At 41.8% G+C, this 15,885-nt stretch overlaps 1 protein-coding gene across 4 annotated transcripts in view; it reads left to right on the top strand.

Annotated features, from left to right (window-relative positions):
* The window catches only part of PXK (PX domain containing serine/threonine kinase like), a 75,617-nt gene that overhangs the window by 35,990 nt on the left and 23,742 nt on the right, over window positions 1-15,885 (top strand). For all 4 annotated transcript variants that reach the window (XM_082848737.1, XM_082848739.1, XM_082848736.1 and 1 more), the window contains exons 5-11: window positions 8,192-8,269; window positions 8,774-8,847; window positions 9,575-9,649; window positions 12,830-12,934; window positions 13,710-13,811; window positions 14,275-14,436; window positions 14,868-14,985. In XM_082848737.1, coding sequence (XP_082704863.1) covers window positions 8,192-8,269; window positions 8,774-8,847; window positions 9,575-9,649; window positions 12,830-12,934; window positions 13,710-13,811; window positions 14,275-14,436; window positions 14,868-14,985 — 714 coding nt within the window. The remainder of the gene's footprint in view (window positions 1-8,191; window positions 8,270-8,773; window positions 8,848-9,574; window positions 9,650-12,829; window positions 12,935-13,709; window positions 13,812-14,274; window positions 14,437-14,867; window positions 14,986-15,885) is intronic.

Genomic DNA, 15,885 nt, shown 5'->3' with positions numbered 1-15,885 from the left:
GCCAGTCACACACAAAGCTAGCATCAGTAATGTAAGCCCGTTGTCAGCAGAATGAGTGATTAAATATTTAATACACTCTGGCGTGGCCTTGAAGAGACCAATAGAAACTGTTGTAGAACTGAACCAGTGACTAGAATTCAACTGGTTTTTTAAAACTAAACCATGCTTAGAGTCTAAGTGGAACTCTGGGTATTATTAATAAGCTGATTTCCTTGCTAAGAGAACAGATTGTTTACCGGCTACATTTTACGTCCTCAGAACGCTGCTTTTGAAGTAATTGGGGGGAGACACTTTTATTTCTGTGTCAGATAGAGGGGCTACTTTTGAAGTAATTGGAGGGAGACACTTTTATTTCTGTGTCAGATAGAGGGAAATAGAGGACTACTTGTCAGGCACCAAACTTTTCTGCATAATATAATCCACCTGGGGAGCTTTAAAAAATCCTGATGCCCAGGCTGCATTCATGCCAGTTAAATCAGAATATCTGTGGATTGGATTCCTAATTTGTAAAGCTCCCCTAGAGATTCTAATTGCCACCGAGTTTGAAAACCACAGTTAGAACTTGCTACTTGCAGTGTGGTCCTCTGACAGCAGCACTGGCATCACTGGGAGCTTGTCAGTAATGCAGGATTTAGGCCCCAGCCTAAACCTAGGATCAGGATGTGGTTTTAACAAGGTTGCCATGTGGTTTGCATGCATACTTAAAGTTTGAGAAGCCTTGTCCTAGAATGTACCTGCCATCTTCTAATGGAAGTGCTTGTAAGAAAAATGCGTTTGTAGAATGCAATCAAGTGAAGGAAAGTTAATTTCACACTCACATTTACTGTAAGTAACAATGAATTGTTACAAGGCTTGCATCCTTCCCCCACTTGTTTCTCGGTTCACGTAGGAGAAAAGGGGCTCCCAGGACAGCTCACATTCTTTCAGAGTAGATCTCGCTTGGCTTTCAATTCACCATGCTTTATTTACCTCACTTGTTCTCAGAATTCAGATCATGGGCCTTCTGGATTGACTTTTTTTTTTTTTTAATTTATTTATTTTTGGCTGAGTTGGGTCTTCGTTGCGGTGCGCGGGCTTCTCATTGTGGTGGCTTCTCTTGTTGCGGAGCACGGGCTCCAGGCATGTGGGCTTCAGTAGTTGTGGCATGCGGGCTCAGTAGTTGTGGCTCGCGGGCCCTAGAGCTGAGGCTCAATAGTTGTGGCGCACAGGCCTAGTTGCTCCATGGCATGTGGGATCTTCCCGAAGCAGGGCTCGAACCTGTGTCCCCTGCATTGGCAGGTGGATTCTTAACCACTGTGCCACCAGGGAAGTCCCTGGATTGACTTTTATCAAATCAGTCCCAACCCAGCCCTCTTCATTGGTTTGTCCACATTTTTTCCTGAGGGTGTCTGCTAATGTTCTCCCAGGGCAAGTGTCAAGGTGTAGTGCACACATGATGATGCCATTCATTCCATAAACCTTGACTGTCTGCTCTGCCTATGCCATGTGCTGGGTGCAGGGCTGGGTGTTGGGGTGCAGGTGTGAAGAAGATGTGCTTTCTGTTCTCAGGGAGCTTATACCGGAAGTACCTTGAGTTGCCAGGGGTCAGAGCTAGCAGGGATCTTGGAGCAGACGTATCAAAACTAACCCTCCCGTTTTATTTTTTAATGTTATTTTTTGTTGTTGTTTTCCTTCCGGTTTTATTGAGATATAATTGATATACAGCACTGTATAAGTTTAAGGTGTACAGCATAATGATTTGACTTACATACATTGTGAAATGATTATCACAGTAAGTTTAGTGAACATCTCTCATCTCATACAGATGCAAAATTAAATAGAAAAAAATTTTTTCCTTGTGATGAGAACTCTTAGGATCTACTCCCTTTTTAAATTTCATATATAATGTACAGCATTGTTAATTATAATTATCATGTTGTGTATTACATCCCTAGTACTTATTTATCTTATAAGTGGAAGTTTGTACCTTTTGGCCACCTTCATTCAATTCCCCATCCCCCTATCCCCCCTAGCCCCCACCTCTGGTAACCACAAATCTGATCTCTTTTTCTATGAGTTTGTTTGTTTTTGAAGAATAATTGACCTACAATACTATGTTAGTTCCTGTTACACAACATTGTGATTTGATGTTTCTATACATTTCAAAATAATCATCATGAAAAGTTGATGATGTCAACTTACAATATGTCACCATACAAAGATATTACATAGTTATTGACTGTATCCATCCATGTGGTTGCAAATTTCATTCTTTTTTGTGGCTGATTAATATTCCATTGTGACTCTTAGATTGCTTCCGTATCTTGGCTATTGTAAATAATGCCACAATGAACATGGGGGTGCATATATTTGTTTCTAATTTTCATTTTCATTTTCTTCTGATATATACCCAGGAGTGGAATTGCTGAATCATATGGTAGTTCTACTTTTAAGTTTTTGAGGAACCTCCATATCATTTTCCATAGTGGCTGCACCACGTTACATTCTCACCAGCAGTGCACAAGGGTTCTCTTTTCTCCACATCTTTACCAACACTTGATTTTTATTTGTGGTCTTTTTGATGATAGCCCTTCTGATGGGTATGAGGTGATACCTCATTGTGGTTTTGATTTGCATTTCCGTGATGGTTAGTAGTGTTGAGCATCTTTTCATATGCCTGTTGGCCATCTGTATGTTGTCTTTGGAAAAATGTCTATTCAGGTACTCTGCCCATTTTTTAATAGGGTTGTTTGGTTTTTTGATGTTGAGTTATATGAGTTCTTTGTATATTTTGGATATTAACCACTTGTCAGCCATATTTTTTGCAAATATGTTCTCCCATTCAGTAGATGGCCTTTTTGTTTTGTTCATGGTTTCCTTTGCTGTGCAAAAGCTTTTAAGTTTGATTAGGTCCCATTTGTTGGTTTTTGCTTTCTGTTTTTCCCTTGCCTGAGGAGACATAACCAAAAAAATATCACTAAGACCAGTGTCAAAGAGCTTACCACCTATGTTTTCTTCTAGGAGTTTTATGGTTTTAGGTCTTATTTTACGTCTTTAATCCATTTTTTAGTTTATTTTTGTATATGATGTGAGAGAGTAGCCAGTTTGGTTCTATTGCATGTAGCTGTCTAGTTTTCCCAGTACCATTTATTGAAGAGGCTGCCTTTTCTCCATAGTGTATTCTTGCCTCCTTTGTCGTGGATTAACTGCTTATAGAAGTATGGGTTCATACTTCTGTTCCTTTGTTCCTTTGTTCTCTGTATATGCATGTGCATGTGTGCACGTGCATGTCAATACCATACTGTTCTGATTACTGTAACTCTGTAGTATACTTTGAAATCAGGAGCATGATACTTCCAACTTGTTCTTCTTTCTCAAGATTGTTTTGGCTATTCAAGATCTTTTGTGTTTCCGTACAAATTTAGAATTATTTCTTCTAGCTCTGTGAAAAATGCCAGCGGTATTTGATAGGGATTGCACTGAATCTGTAAATTGCCTTGGGTAGTACAGTCATTTTAGCAATACTAATTCTTCCAATCCATGAACATGGTATATCTTTCCATCTGTTTTTGTCCTCTTCAATTTCTTTCATTAGGGTCTTAGCGTTTACGAAGTACAGGTCTTTTACCTCTTTAGTTGGACTTATTCCTAGGTATTTTATTCTTTTTGATGTGATTGTAAATGGAATTGTTTTCTTACTTTTTCTTTCTGATAGTGTGTTGTTAGTACACAGAAATGCAACCAGCTTCTGTATATTAATTTTGTATCCTGCAACTTTACCGAGCTCATTGATGAATTCCAGGAGAACCCTCTCATTTTATACATGAGTGGCCCCCCCCAAGAAGGGCCTTACCTAGGGTTGCACATTTGTATGATTGTACAAGTGTCCAGTGTCTGAATGTTTCCCAGTTGAAATGCTCCTCAACCCCTGGAAGGTTGTCTGATCCCTGTATTTCCTTCTATTGTACATCTCTCACATGCTGCTCTTGTCCTGATCTTTCCCCTCTCCCAGCATGGCAGACAGTTAGGAGTCCAAAGCAGATGTGGGCAGGAGTATAAGAAAATTGTCAGAGGCTCCTGCCAGAACTCAAATGCTCAAGAAGCTGCTGCTATTTAGAGGGCACAGTCCTGATGTAAAGGGATGGATGCTGTTTTCAGAGAAGTGCTGATTTATTTCCCCCTTTGCATGAAATGTCAGAACTTGTCTTTCCTCTATGCTGACTCACCAGCAGCCTCAGGAAAGGGAAACCCAGGCCGCCTCCTCCACACCATCTTAACTGAGCCATTCCCCGAAAAGCCAGACAGACTTGTTCAGGTTTCCCAAAACTTACAGAATGGCTCCCTGCACACCTCACACTTCTGGCACTTCCCTAAGCAGAGCCAGTTTCCCTTTAATGTGGATAACGTCTCTACCTCTCATCAGTTTCCAAATGGTCTGTGCTCACCACCCGGCTTCACTGCAGCAGGATTTGAGTTCTGCATTCAAATGTGGCCAAAATCACCATGCTCACATTCCTGCCTGTTGCTCTGACTGAGCCCAGAGGTGCTTTGTTGGAGGGGAACTGTTGATAACAGCCGTTCCCCAGGGGATGGGTGACTAGGAGCTCGGAGGACATCAGCAGCTGCCTCGTCTCCTCCCTGGGTCCCCAGCTTGGGATTGCTGGTCCCTTTTTTCTTTTTCTTATGTTTTCCTTATGACCAAATTCACAGAAGGGAAATAGGTCCTTGGTGCTTTGTTGAGGGCAGGTTTTGGGGTGTTCATTTGAATTAGAAAGTCTAATTGAGGGCCAGCTACTGTACAGGGAAAACAGGTGTCTCCCGGTCATGAGGGGTTTGTGTTGGGAAACATGCATGCACGCACACATATACCACCTTATTCATCTTGTCAGCAAGGTGCTTCACTGCACTGTAGCCGTCTTTGCCCGGTAAACGACTCCGTAAGGAAGCTTTTAATGTCCACGCAGAAGTCACTTGGACCAGAAATCAAGAGGCCTGCATCCTGGTCCCAGCTTTGTTATTAGCAGCATCTCCACTCTGTAGGCCTTGAGGTCCCAACCTATAACACAGGAGGTGGGGGTGGGGACAGTGGACCAGGTAGTGTCAAAGCTCTCTTCTAGTCCTAAAAGCCCAGGAATCCTATGAACAGGTCAGATAGTAGAGGACTCCAAGATGAAGGGAAGGAGGGAGTGAGAGAGGGATTGGGCAGCAGGGGAGGTTGGGAGGGAAGATGAAATTATATTCAGAACAAGAGCAGGGTGCTTCAGAGAGGCTGGAGGCCCACATCCGCTTTGCAGGCCGCTGCAGTATCACATGCTGTAGTAGTTTGGGAGATCTGGAGCCCAGTTGTGGGATTGGAGGAGTCAGTGTTTATTCCCTTTAGTCATCCCGCAGGGCTGGGATCTAGGACGTCAAAGGCTGCACACAGTGGGGGCAGCTGGTACGTTCTGAGCTGAGAAGTCTGAGCTCTGAGGGAAGCACAGGATGGACTTGAAGGCATCGCTCTGCATTTCCTGTCTGGGGCTTGTTTATCAGCAACTACTGAGCATGCAGCTTTTCCCATGTGTCAGTGCTAGAGAAATGGAGGGCAAATGCCTTCCTTTTCATGGATTTCATGTTCTAATGGGAGGGAGTGTCCACATCCATTGAACATGTATTGAACCCTTAGTTCTTACTTCATCAACTATTTATTGAGTACCTACTATGTGCCAGGTGCTACGAATACAGCACCGAGGAATGAATAGTCTCCTAATCCCATGCCCACCCCATGGCACTTCTGCAGGGAGATTGACAGGTGAAGACTGTGGCAGGTTAAAAATATGGCAGCACCTTGAGGGTGGGGGTCAGGGTGCAGATGATCCAGATCTGAAGATGGAGGAAGGCTTCCCAGAAGAGGTGATACCTACATAGAGATCTGTGGGGTGAGTAGAAGTTAGCCAGGCCAAGAGGCAAGGGCCAGTGCTCCCAGAGAGAAAGAAGTATTTTCGTATGGCTGTGGGCTCTGCCCTGTTAAGTTATTTCTTTCCAGCCAGAGTTCACAGTCTAGTGGAAGACAGTAGCCCTAATGTGAGACAGGATCCCATAGGAGAGGGACAGGTGTAGCACCGAAGTGTGCAGAGGAGGGAAGAAGGGAGGGAGTCCCCGCTAGGGGAGTGGCAAATGTGGGCTAAGCCTCAAAGGATAGATGGGTAGGAATAGAAAATGCCAAGGGGTGGAGGTAGACCAGTCTTCAGGGGCCTTGGCAGGCAAATCTCAGTGAAAAGAGTGTGAGGCTCATACACTGTGGGGGGTAGAGACAGAAGGGTAAGGTCGAGCCAGAGCTAGAAGCTTGGTCTTGATTTGGGAAGGAAATGGGGCCCCAATAAAGGCTTCTTAGCAGAGGAGTAGATGTTTAGGTTTGAAGTGTGTTACCTGACTCTGGGGAGAGAAGGGATTAATATCGGGAACATGGTAGTCATGTGATTTACTGACAATAAATCATAGTTCAGAGGAAAGAAAATGTCCTGTCTACAATTCCCTGACCCCAAAGGTAAAAAAAGCTATTTTCTAGTCCTTAATTTGCCAGTAACAAATCTACCATATTCCACTTGCTCACAGCTGTTTCCCCCATTCCTAAAACAATGTATAATATATAGTAGCGTACAGTAAACATTGTGGAATAATGATATTGTGGGGAATCATGAGCCACTGTTAGTTTTGAACCAATTGTCCTTTATAGTCTCTGAGAATGACATTGTATCCCATTTAGAAAATTATTTTTCATAATCCTCCTCAAAGTTATAATGATTTTCACGTAGAAGAATATCTTTTTAAGTAGTTTATGTTCAAGTTATTTTGGAAATACTAAAAGCATTTTATATCCGCATTACTTATAGAGGAGGTTCAGAGTTCCCAGTGTCGGTTATAAAAATTCATCTGCTTCTTCCACTCCGAACCTCTCTCCAAATGTGTTGTCACATTGGAGTAGTTAAAACAAATGTAAATGGAGTCTGTTCTGTGTCTGTCATCTCATGTTCTCTTTTGTGTGGACAACACTGACACTTTACATATTGAGTCAGTAAGATTGTTTTCTTCCCCAAACTTCAATTCATAATGTACTGTAAAATATATCAAAATGATATTGTTTGCCTAGCTCTCGGCATAGTTAATTCCAGACTAGGTCATTTTGACACATGGAAAACATTTCTGCTAAATCCCTCGTGCCTGGGATGTAACTAATGCTAGGCAGAGGTGCAGTTCCACAGTGAATTTGCAGGATTGCTCTTTGCTTTCAGGGATCCAGTGTGGCTTCATTCACTCACTACATTGAGGGAAAATAGCAAATTATAGATGTTGCTTTTTGCAGGAAATGTAAAAACACAGTTATTCTGATAATTTCCTTATACAGTGAACTTTAAAGAACTTCCTCTTTTCATTGTCTTCTTAGAAGGGGGAAACGTTCTCATGATAAATAAACACAAAGAGAAGGGTGGATTTTTTTCCAGTAAACAGGCATACGGTAATTTCCCACCGTAGAACCATATTGTTGCTGTACATGGATGTTTTTCTAAAACACTGGCTTTTATTTCCAGTATGTATGTATTTAAGGCTAATTGCTTCTTTGTTGGTGAAAGCTATAATTTCATGAGGAATGAAGGTGGGATAAATATCACTTGGAGCAACATTTAATGCTCTTCCAAGCTGAGCTTACAATATGCTTTGAGTTTTGTGCTCGGGTTGTTGTCTGGTGCATATATTGAATTCTTGGGTTAAGCCAACTAGTTTGCATATTTTAGATCTTCCAGTATAAGTAATTATTCCGCTAGTAGTTACCTTCTTTTCTTTACTAAACCTTTTATTTTGGAGTAATTTTAGATTTACAGAAAAAATGGCAGTGATAGTACAGAGTTTCCGTATACCCCTCACCCGTTTTCCCCTAATGTTAACATCTTATGTAAGCATGGCACATCTGTCAAAACTAAGGAATTAGCATTGGTACATTACTCTTAACTATAGTTTTATTCAGATTTCACTAGCTTTTCCATTAATGATCTTACTCTATTCCAGGATCCAATCTAGAATCCCATATTTTATTTAGTCTGTGTTCATTTTTTTATAATTAAGTTTTTCAAGAAGGTCATAGACCATAAGAATTTCATTTGCAAGAATAATATCTTAAGCATATGGCACTTTCCTGATAATGTTTGACTAATGAGTTTCTAAAATATCTTTGCAGAGATTGCCTTACAACAGGTTTCCATGTTCTTCCGGTCAGAACCGAAGTGGGAGGTGGTGGAACCATTGAAAGACATAGGTGAGAAACTGGCATGCCCATTTTGTTAAGAAAGATCAGAGAACTGGGTTCTTTGTCATGCTTTCTTATGAGTATCCCAAGAAAGTTTTTATGCAGGTGAAATGCATAAGAAATGCAGGTGATTTCTTTTTCTTTTTGCCTCCGTACAGTTTTAGGATGCAGTCCTTAACTTTTATTACTTAATGAATCTTGGTTAAAGCTCCATCTGAAGATTTGGATGGTAGTAACTAATAGTTTCAGAACCATCATTCATTCTTGCTTTACCTTTTTCACTAAATCTAAACTGAAGTGCTGTTTTCCCTTTTCCATGAGTAGAGTAATTTCTTTGCTTTTTTTTTTTTTTAGTTCAGCTTTTACCATGTCAGTATTACCAGATAGTTGTTTAATGGTGCCTATATAGCTATGAATAATATTTCCAAAATTAATTTTTATTAATTACTTGGTCACCAAAACATATCGGTGTAAAATCATGTAGCTATAAACACATCTCTGCTTTTATGACAGGTTGGAGGATAAGGAAGAAATATTTCTTGATGAAGATTAAAAATCAGCCAAAGGAGCGGCTAGTGTTAAGCTGGGTAAGCTGTAGCTTTTTTTGCTTCAGGCTCATTTCAAGGACTTCAGATGGGTTTATGAAAGCAGATATTGACAAGAGAATTACAAAATTGTATTGTGTTCCTGAGTGATGTAAAGGCCTCCTTAGTCACACATCAAAGGAGAGTCATTTTAAGTCACTTTTTTATGCATTTGGTAGTATCGATGTGATTATGTTTGATCAACTAGTAAACATTTGGAAAAAAATACAAACAGTTTAAAATAGTTCTCTGTAACCTCTTTAGGGTTGACAGTTGGGCAGTTTGTTTTAAAGAAAATACTTGGGTAATACTTTGTTTTATCTATCACTTTGAGAGTTCTAGTGATACACTTGATTAATGGAATTAGATAAGATTACAGTTAAGTCCTAGTATTTGTATGTTTATATGCTGTCTCTCCAGAAAGGCAGTGAGACAGCAAGAAGTAATGTGGTTTTCATCTTTGGTTTACAGTTAGATATTTGGACAGATTAAAAAAAAGGGAAAGACTCGGGAATTCCCTGGCGGTCCAGTGGTTAGGACTCCCACACTTCCATTGCAGGGGGCACAGGCTCAATCCCTGGTGGGGGAACTAAGATCCCGCAAGCCATGTGGCACTGCCAAAAAAAAAGAAAGAAAGAAACATGAAAAAAAGAAAAAAAGGAAAGACTTAAAAGGAGTTTTTCTTTTGATGACCAAGACAGCACCCTGATATTTCTTCCCATGTTTGCAGGCTGACCTTGGTCCTGACAAGTATCTGTCAGATAAAGATTTTCAGTGTCTAATCAAACTTCTGCCATCCTGTTTGGTGAGTACAAGTCCTTCTATTATTCTTGGTGCTGATGAGAGATTCACAGTGTTTTCTCATGAGTGACCATGGACAGAAGAGCCGGAAATAGTCTCTAGGCTTGAGAATGGAGAGGTACAGTGGATTTCATTTAAGACTGAGAGAGCTCGGGGCTACTCCCATAGATCAGAGGCCATTTAAATGACATTCATTACCTCTAGACAATCCATGACACATGTGGTAATGTAAATGTAGTTTTTGTGTTTTAAGCAAATACCAGAAGAGGAAAGCAGCCACTTCTCTGAGCCTCTTGTTCTTGGTAAGGACGTTTGTATCAGTGAATTGAAAGAGCTCTTTCCAGCCTGAGAAAACAGAACTGATACAGTTTTAGGTAAACTGGATGAAGAATTCTAATCGAAGGCTTTCAGTGGAAAGAATGTCATGAGTGTATTTCAAAATATATGCAGAAATTTTTAAGGAAAAGAGTAATCTGGCCAGAAAATTGAGTTAGTGTTGATGTTCTTTATCTGTTTTATGCATGAGGTTGTGGGACCCTTGAATGAGCACAATTAATCTGACCTGTCCAGTTGGGTTGGCAAGTTCATTCTTCTTTTTGTTTTAAGTTTTTTTTTTTTTGGCCGTGTTGGGTCTTCATTGCTGCACACGGGCTTTCTCTAGTTGTGGCGAGTGGGGTCTGCCCTTCATTGCAGTGCGCGGGCTTCTCATTGTGGTGGCTTCTCGTGTTGCGGACCGTGGGCTCTAGACATGAGGGCTTCAGTAGTTGTGGCATGTGGGCTCAGTAGTTGCGGCATGCGGGCTCTAGGCTGCACGGGCTTCAGTAGTTGCAGCTCAAGGGCTCTAGAGCGCAGGCTCAGTAGTTGTGGTGCACGGGCTTCGTTGCTCCGTGGCACGTGGGATCTTCCCGGACCCAGGCATCAAACCTGTGTGCCCTGCATTGGCAGGGGGATTCTTAACCACTGCGCCACGTGGGAAGTCCTGGCAAGTTCATTCTTTTTTTTTTTTTCTTTTTTTTTTTTTTTGTGGTACGTGGGCCTCTCACTGTTGTGGCCTCTCCCGTTGTGGAGCACAGGCTCCAGACGCGCAGGCTCAGCGGCCATGGCTCACGGGCCTAGCCGCCCCGCAGCATGTGGGATCCTCCTGGACCGGGGCACAAACCCGTGTCCCCTGCATCGGCAGGCAGACTCTCAACCACTGCGCCACCAGGGAAGCCCGGCAAGTTCATTCTTGAAGATAGAGTGTCTTGTCAGGCTAGCAAAACCAAGCTTTTAATGAGGTGTGATGCCTGGCCAAAAAACAAATGCTGTGGTCTTTGAGTTTGATTAGTTGTGTCACACAGGCTGTGAGCACCTAATTCTAAATTTCTTTGAATGGATGTGCTTTTTAAAAAGAAGATAGTGCAGGACTTCTCTGGCGGTCCAGTGGTTAAGACTCCGCACTTCTGCTGCAGGGGGCATGGGTTCAGTCCCTGGTTGGGGGAACTAAGATCCTGCATGCCATGTGGCATGGCGAAAACAAACAAACAAACAAAAGTAAATAAATAAAAAGATGGTGCATATTAATTACAGAAACTCAGAAAACACAGATAAGCAAAAGTAAAATAAAACTTGCCCATAATTCCAACCAACCAGAAGTATGAACCAAAATGTCCAGTTGTTACTTTTCTAGAATTTTATATGATTATATTTGAAAAATTATATAGATGTTGTTTTAAAACCTGATTTTTTGTTGTTGTTAATGGTATACCATGAACATCTTTTATTGTTAATAAATATAGTATAATATCATTATTACTGGCCGCGTTAGAGTTATCCTTGGCTCTACCTCAATTCACTCAGCTAATCTATTAGACACTTGGATCACTTCTAGTTTTTTGCTCTTATTAAAAAAAAAAAGCCATAGTGAACAATTTTGGCTAAACATTTGTACCCTTCCTTAATTATTTTTATAAGATAAATAGCTAGAATTAATAAGTAATTGAAGGAGATTTTTTGAGACTACATAAATAGCCTGTTTTTTTATCAGATCCACTGGTTTTAGCATTCATAGAGATTTTCTAATTCCATCATTCCTCTTCTATTTATTAGTTGGCATTCTACTGTAAGGAATAACTTCCTCTTCTCTCTTCTTTGTCTATTTAAATCAATATGGACTCAAGGACTTTTGTTGTATTCATTGGGTTTCATTTTGAGGTGATGAAAATGTTCTAAAATTAGGTTGTGTGATAGTTGCACAGTTCTGAGTGTACTGAAAACCACTGAGTTCACTTTATAATGGGATGTGAATTATATTTAATAAAGCCATTAAAATATCAGCAGCAGTCGCTTCGCTGTGATAATCAGGAGAAACTTCATGATTAATTTACTATATTTCGCTGGGCACAGCCTTCCATCCCCCGACGCACTCAGTCCCTGCTCATCAAGTCCTTGCACAGCCCAGCTCCCAAGGGTTTAAATGCTCATGGTACTCCTTTGAGCTAATGGACACTGTAATACCTAAAGCCAGTTGGTCCATGTAACCAAAATTCCAGGTCACGTGAGGACTTTTCTTTCAGTCATTAAACAATTTGTCTTACTCCCCACCCCACTTTGTCGACATCCATTGCACACTCCAGTAGAGGGACAGGAAGATTCATGCTAGCTGCCCTGGAAAAGGGCCATAATGCCGAAAGAAGGCTGCTGTTGCTTGTTTCCTGGCTGTTACACTCCCAGGCTTGTCACTAAACAGCAGTGTGAAATGTTAGGCAAAGCTGTGAGTGAAGACACATTTATCCTTGTTCCCACTTGGCTGTTCTAGGATTTGGCTGTATTTCTTACCAATTTACAGAGGCAGAATATTAAAACCACTGTTCCAAAAATGCAGACTTTCTCTCTCTTGCACCACACTTTTGTCTGAACTGTGAGACTACTCGTACCAAAGCAGGCACCTTCACTTGGAGAGCTTAGCTCATCATTTATCCACTTCCTTTTGTCACTATAGTTTACCTTCCTTCTCTCATCTAAAAAATGAATTACTAGTTGGCCATCTAATAACTTGAAAATGCCATGTGTTCCAGGAATATTCTGCATTTATGTGCAATTAAACTGTCGAGCTGGTACTTGACTCTGCATAACCAGATCCTGGATCTAAAAGGAGTGTAGATGCTGATGCAGATAAACGTGAATTTCTTTTTTGTTTTGGCAGCACCCTTACATCTATCGTGTTACCTTTGCCACAGCTAACGAATCCTCAGCATTGCTAATTAGAATGTTTAATGAAAAAGGAACTTTGAAGGACCTGATCTACAAGGTACTTGTGGTGCAAATTCATGGTCATAAAGAAGTTCTCAAGTCCCTTAAGAACCTGTTATTCATACTTGATCCCTAGGCTTCCAGAAACTAGGCCTTGAGGATTTAATTTTAATTTTATTTGGAATTAATTTTTATCTTAGCAATAGAAACTACCCAATTTGGCTAAAGAGCATTCCTTTCTCCACATGAGGGAAGGTTGAACATTACATGATTATATCCATTACATTGTAGGCTGCTCTTAGGTCCGTTTTAAAGTTTATGACTTTGACTTAACAAAGCAATGTTGAACTATCTCAATAAAGCTGTAAAAAAAATTTTAAAAAATACTGAGAAGTTTTACAAACTCATAGAAAAAGAGATCAGATTTGTGGTCCCCAGAGGTGGGGAGGGGGGTGGTGAGGGGGAAGTGGAAGAAGGCTGTCAAAAGGTATAAACTCACAGCTGTAAGATAAGTAATATAAATAAGTACTAGAGATGTAGTATACAACATGATAACTGTAATTAACACTTCTGTATGTTAAAAAAAAAGCAATACTGAAGAATTCTAACAGTATACAAGACTTTGGCGTCTTCACTGGACTAGAGAAAGGCTGGAACCCAGGTCAGCCTCTTTCTATTAACTGTGCAGACTGCTGTATTTAAGAGCCCACATCCTGCCAGCTGGACTCATCTGGTGCCCCCCAGCCTCTTAGCGTCCTGCCTGTTCAGGGAGGCCGTGTGTAGAATTCAACCAGTCTCCTGCCTTCTTATGTGCTCTTTGTTCCTTTCCAAAGGCAAAACCAAAAGACCCATTCCTAAGGAAGTACTGCAACCCTAAGAAGATTCAAGGCCTTGAACTTCAGCAAATAAAAACATATGGGCGGCAAATATTAGAGGTAAGAGTTATTTAATTTTGGTGTAAGTTGCGTTGGAATTTCACCCAGCCTCACCATAGTCTTTTGGGAAAGTTCTCAGGCAATATCCAAAGTAGTTTAAGTTGTCTGATGGCTTATAAACTGGTGACATTGTCATATTTTATCCCAAAAAGCAAATATTTGAGACTAAGGCAGTAATTTAGATCAACAAAGTTCCAAAAGCTTAGCTATTGGAAATTCCTAAGTTAGTGTCTGATTTAAGAACTTTATTGTGTGAGTACCAACTTTTGTGTTATTTTCGGTTGATCTTTATCTTGGTGCCAAGATAAGACAGCTATCTTGTTCAGTTTTTTTCTAGGTATCTCCCCAGTGACCAGTTTGGTTTTGTTTCAAAATATATTGACTGAAAAAGCAAAGTTTAACCTGTCTTTTATCTGAATGAGTTGGGGGGTGGAGAATGTGACCTCTACCTAGTTTTTAATAGGTACTAAAGTTTCTCCATGACAAGGGATTCCCTTATGGGCATCTTCATGCTTCCAACGTGATGCTGGAAGGGGACGCTTGCCGGCTGCTGGACCTTGAGAATTCCTTGTTGGGCCTTCCTTCCTTCTACCGATCTTATTTCTCACAATTCAGGAAAATCAATGTAAGTTGCTGAAAGTCATGAAGCAGTAGGTTTATATTTAGGTGTAAATTATCCCCATGGCAGGATGCATGATCTGTCACTGTAAGAGATATGCACTAAGCAGTGACAGGTACAGTTGGGGTAGGCATGCCTGTTGGCGCTGTTCTCCCACAGCACTGCTGTTTCTCCAAGAGGCTAGTTGAGGTGGTAGCTGGGACAAGGAGGGCATAGAACCAGTGACTGGAATACCATGGAGGGTAGGACCAAGACCTTTGGTCAGAGCAATGCTTTGTGAGCTTTTACAGAAGTCTTTGGAATTGGGTCATCACTACCAGTTGTGAGTGGGGTTGCCCCTGGGCCATGTTTCCTAGTGGAAGCCCAGGGCAGGAGGCTTGGGATTCACAAAGCCAAAGCAAAGGCCAAATACGCCGCTGCTCTCTTTTCTTCTGCAGACATTGGAGAGTGTGGACGTCCACTGCTTTGGCCACTTACTGTATGAAATGACTTACGGACGACCGCCAGACTCAGTGCCTGTAGACTCCTTCCCTCCTGCACCGTCTATGGCTGTGGGTCAGTATGGGGTGTGGAGGGGGCTTCTGGGCCCTTGTAATGTGCAGAGCTACTCACCCTCTTTCCAGAGTCCAGGGAAGACCCAGAGGAAGTTGCTACGTTCCACAGCCAGAAGGTCTTACTCAGATAAAAGTAATTTGAGTGACTTCCTTAAATGCATTTCCCTGAAAATTCAGATAGACTTGTCTATTTGTCAGGCTACCTGAAACCTCAGGGGACATTTTATAACATGCATTAGAATTTTGGAGGCCAGAGAATGTGAAGAGAAGTATGGCCAGACTGAGTCTGATACAGAAGCAGGAGCCAGGAGCAGGAAAGTTGCAGCCAGTCTTGCGGACTCAGGCAGGTGTCAGGAGTCAGACCAAGGCTGGAGAGAGACCTGCGAGGACAGCCACAGGCTGGACACATGGTAGAGGAGAGCCTGGCAAGCCCAGGGCTAGGAAAGGCAGACAGGAATGCAGATACCTGGCACCAGGATCCAGGAGCTCTTCTAGCATTACTGAGGGGGCTGAAGCGAGTGCAGGGATGGGTGGGCACCTGTAAGAAGAAGGGATGTGGGGACTGATGCAGAGTCATCCGGGGACCCTTTCATCCCCTCCACAGCCAGCTCAGAACTCACTGCCAGAGCAGAGGGAGCGGAGGGCAGGGCAGGTCTTGGACCACTGTGCCTTCCAGGCATGCGGGGCAACCCTCCACCAGTGTTAGTTTTGTATCAAATGAGATGGTTCCAGAGAACAGGCCCCGAGACTTCTTTGGGTTGAGTTTGAACAGAACAGCTGACACTGAACAGTTACCTGCAAGTAGAAAAATCTGGCTGCTTTTGTTTACATCATCCAGGGTGTGGGATGGTGCGATACTAACAGTTGGCATTTCGTGTAATGGTTTTGACTAAAAGCAGGC

This window comes from Leucopleurus acutus, assembly GCF_964270905.1.
Source record: "Leucopleurus acutus genome assembly, chromosome: 10".
Classification (NCBI taxonomy): domain Eukaryota; kingdom Metazoa; phylum Chordata; class Mammalia; order Artiodactyla; family Delphinidae; genus Leucopleurus; species Leucopleurus acutus.
Note: the sequence above shows the minus strand (reverse complement) of the source record. Positions and strands in the feature narration are given on the sequence as shown.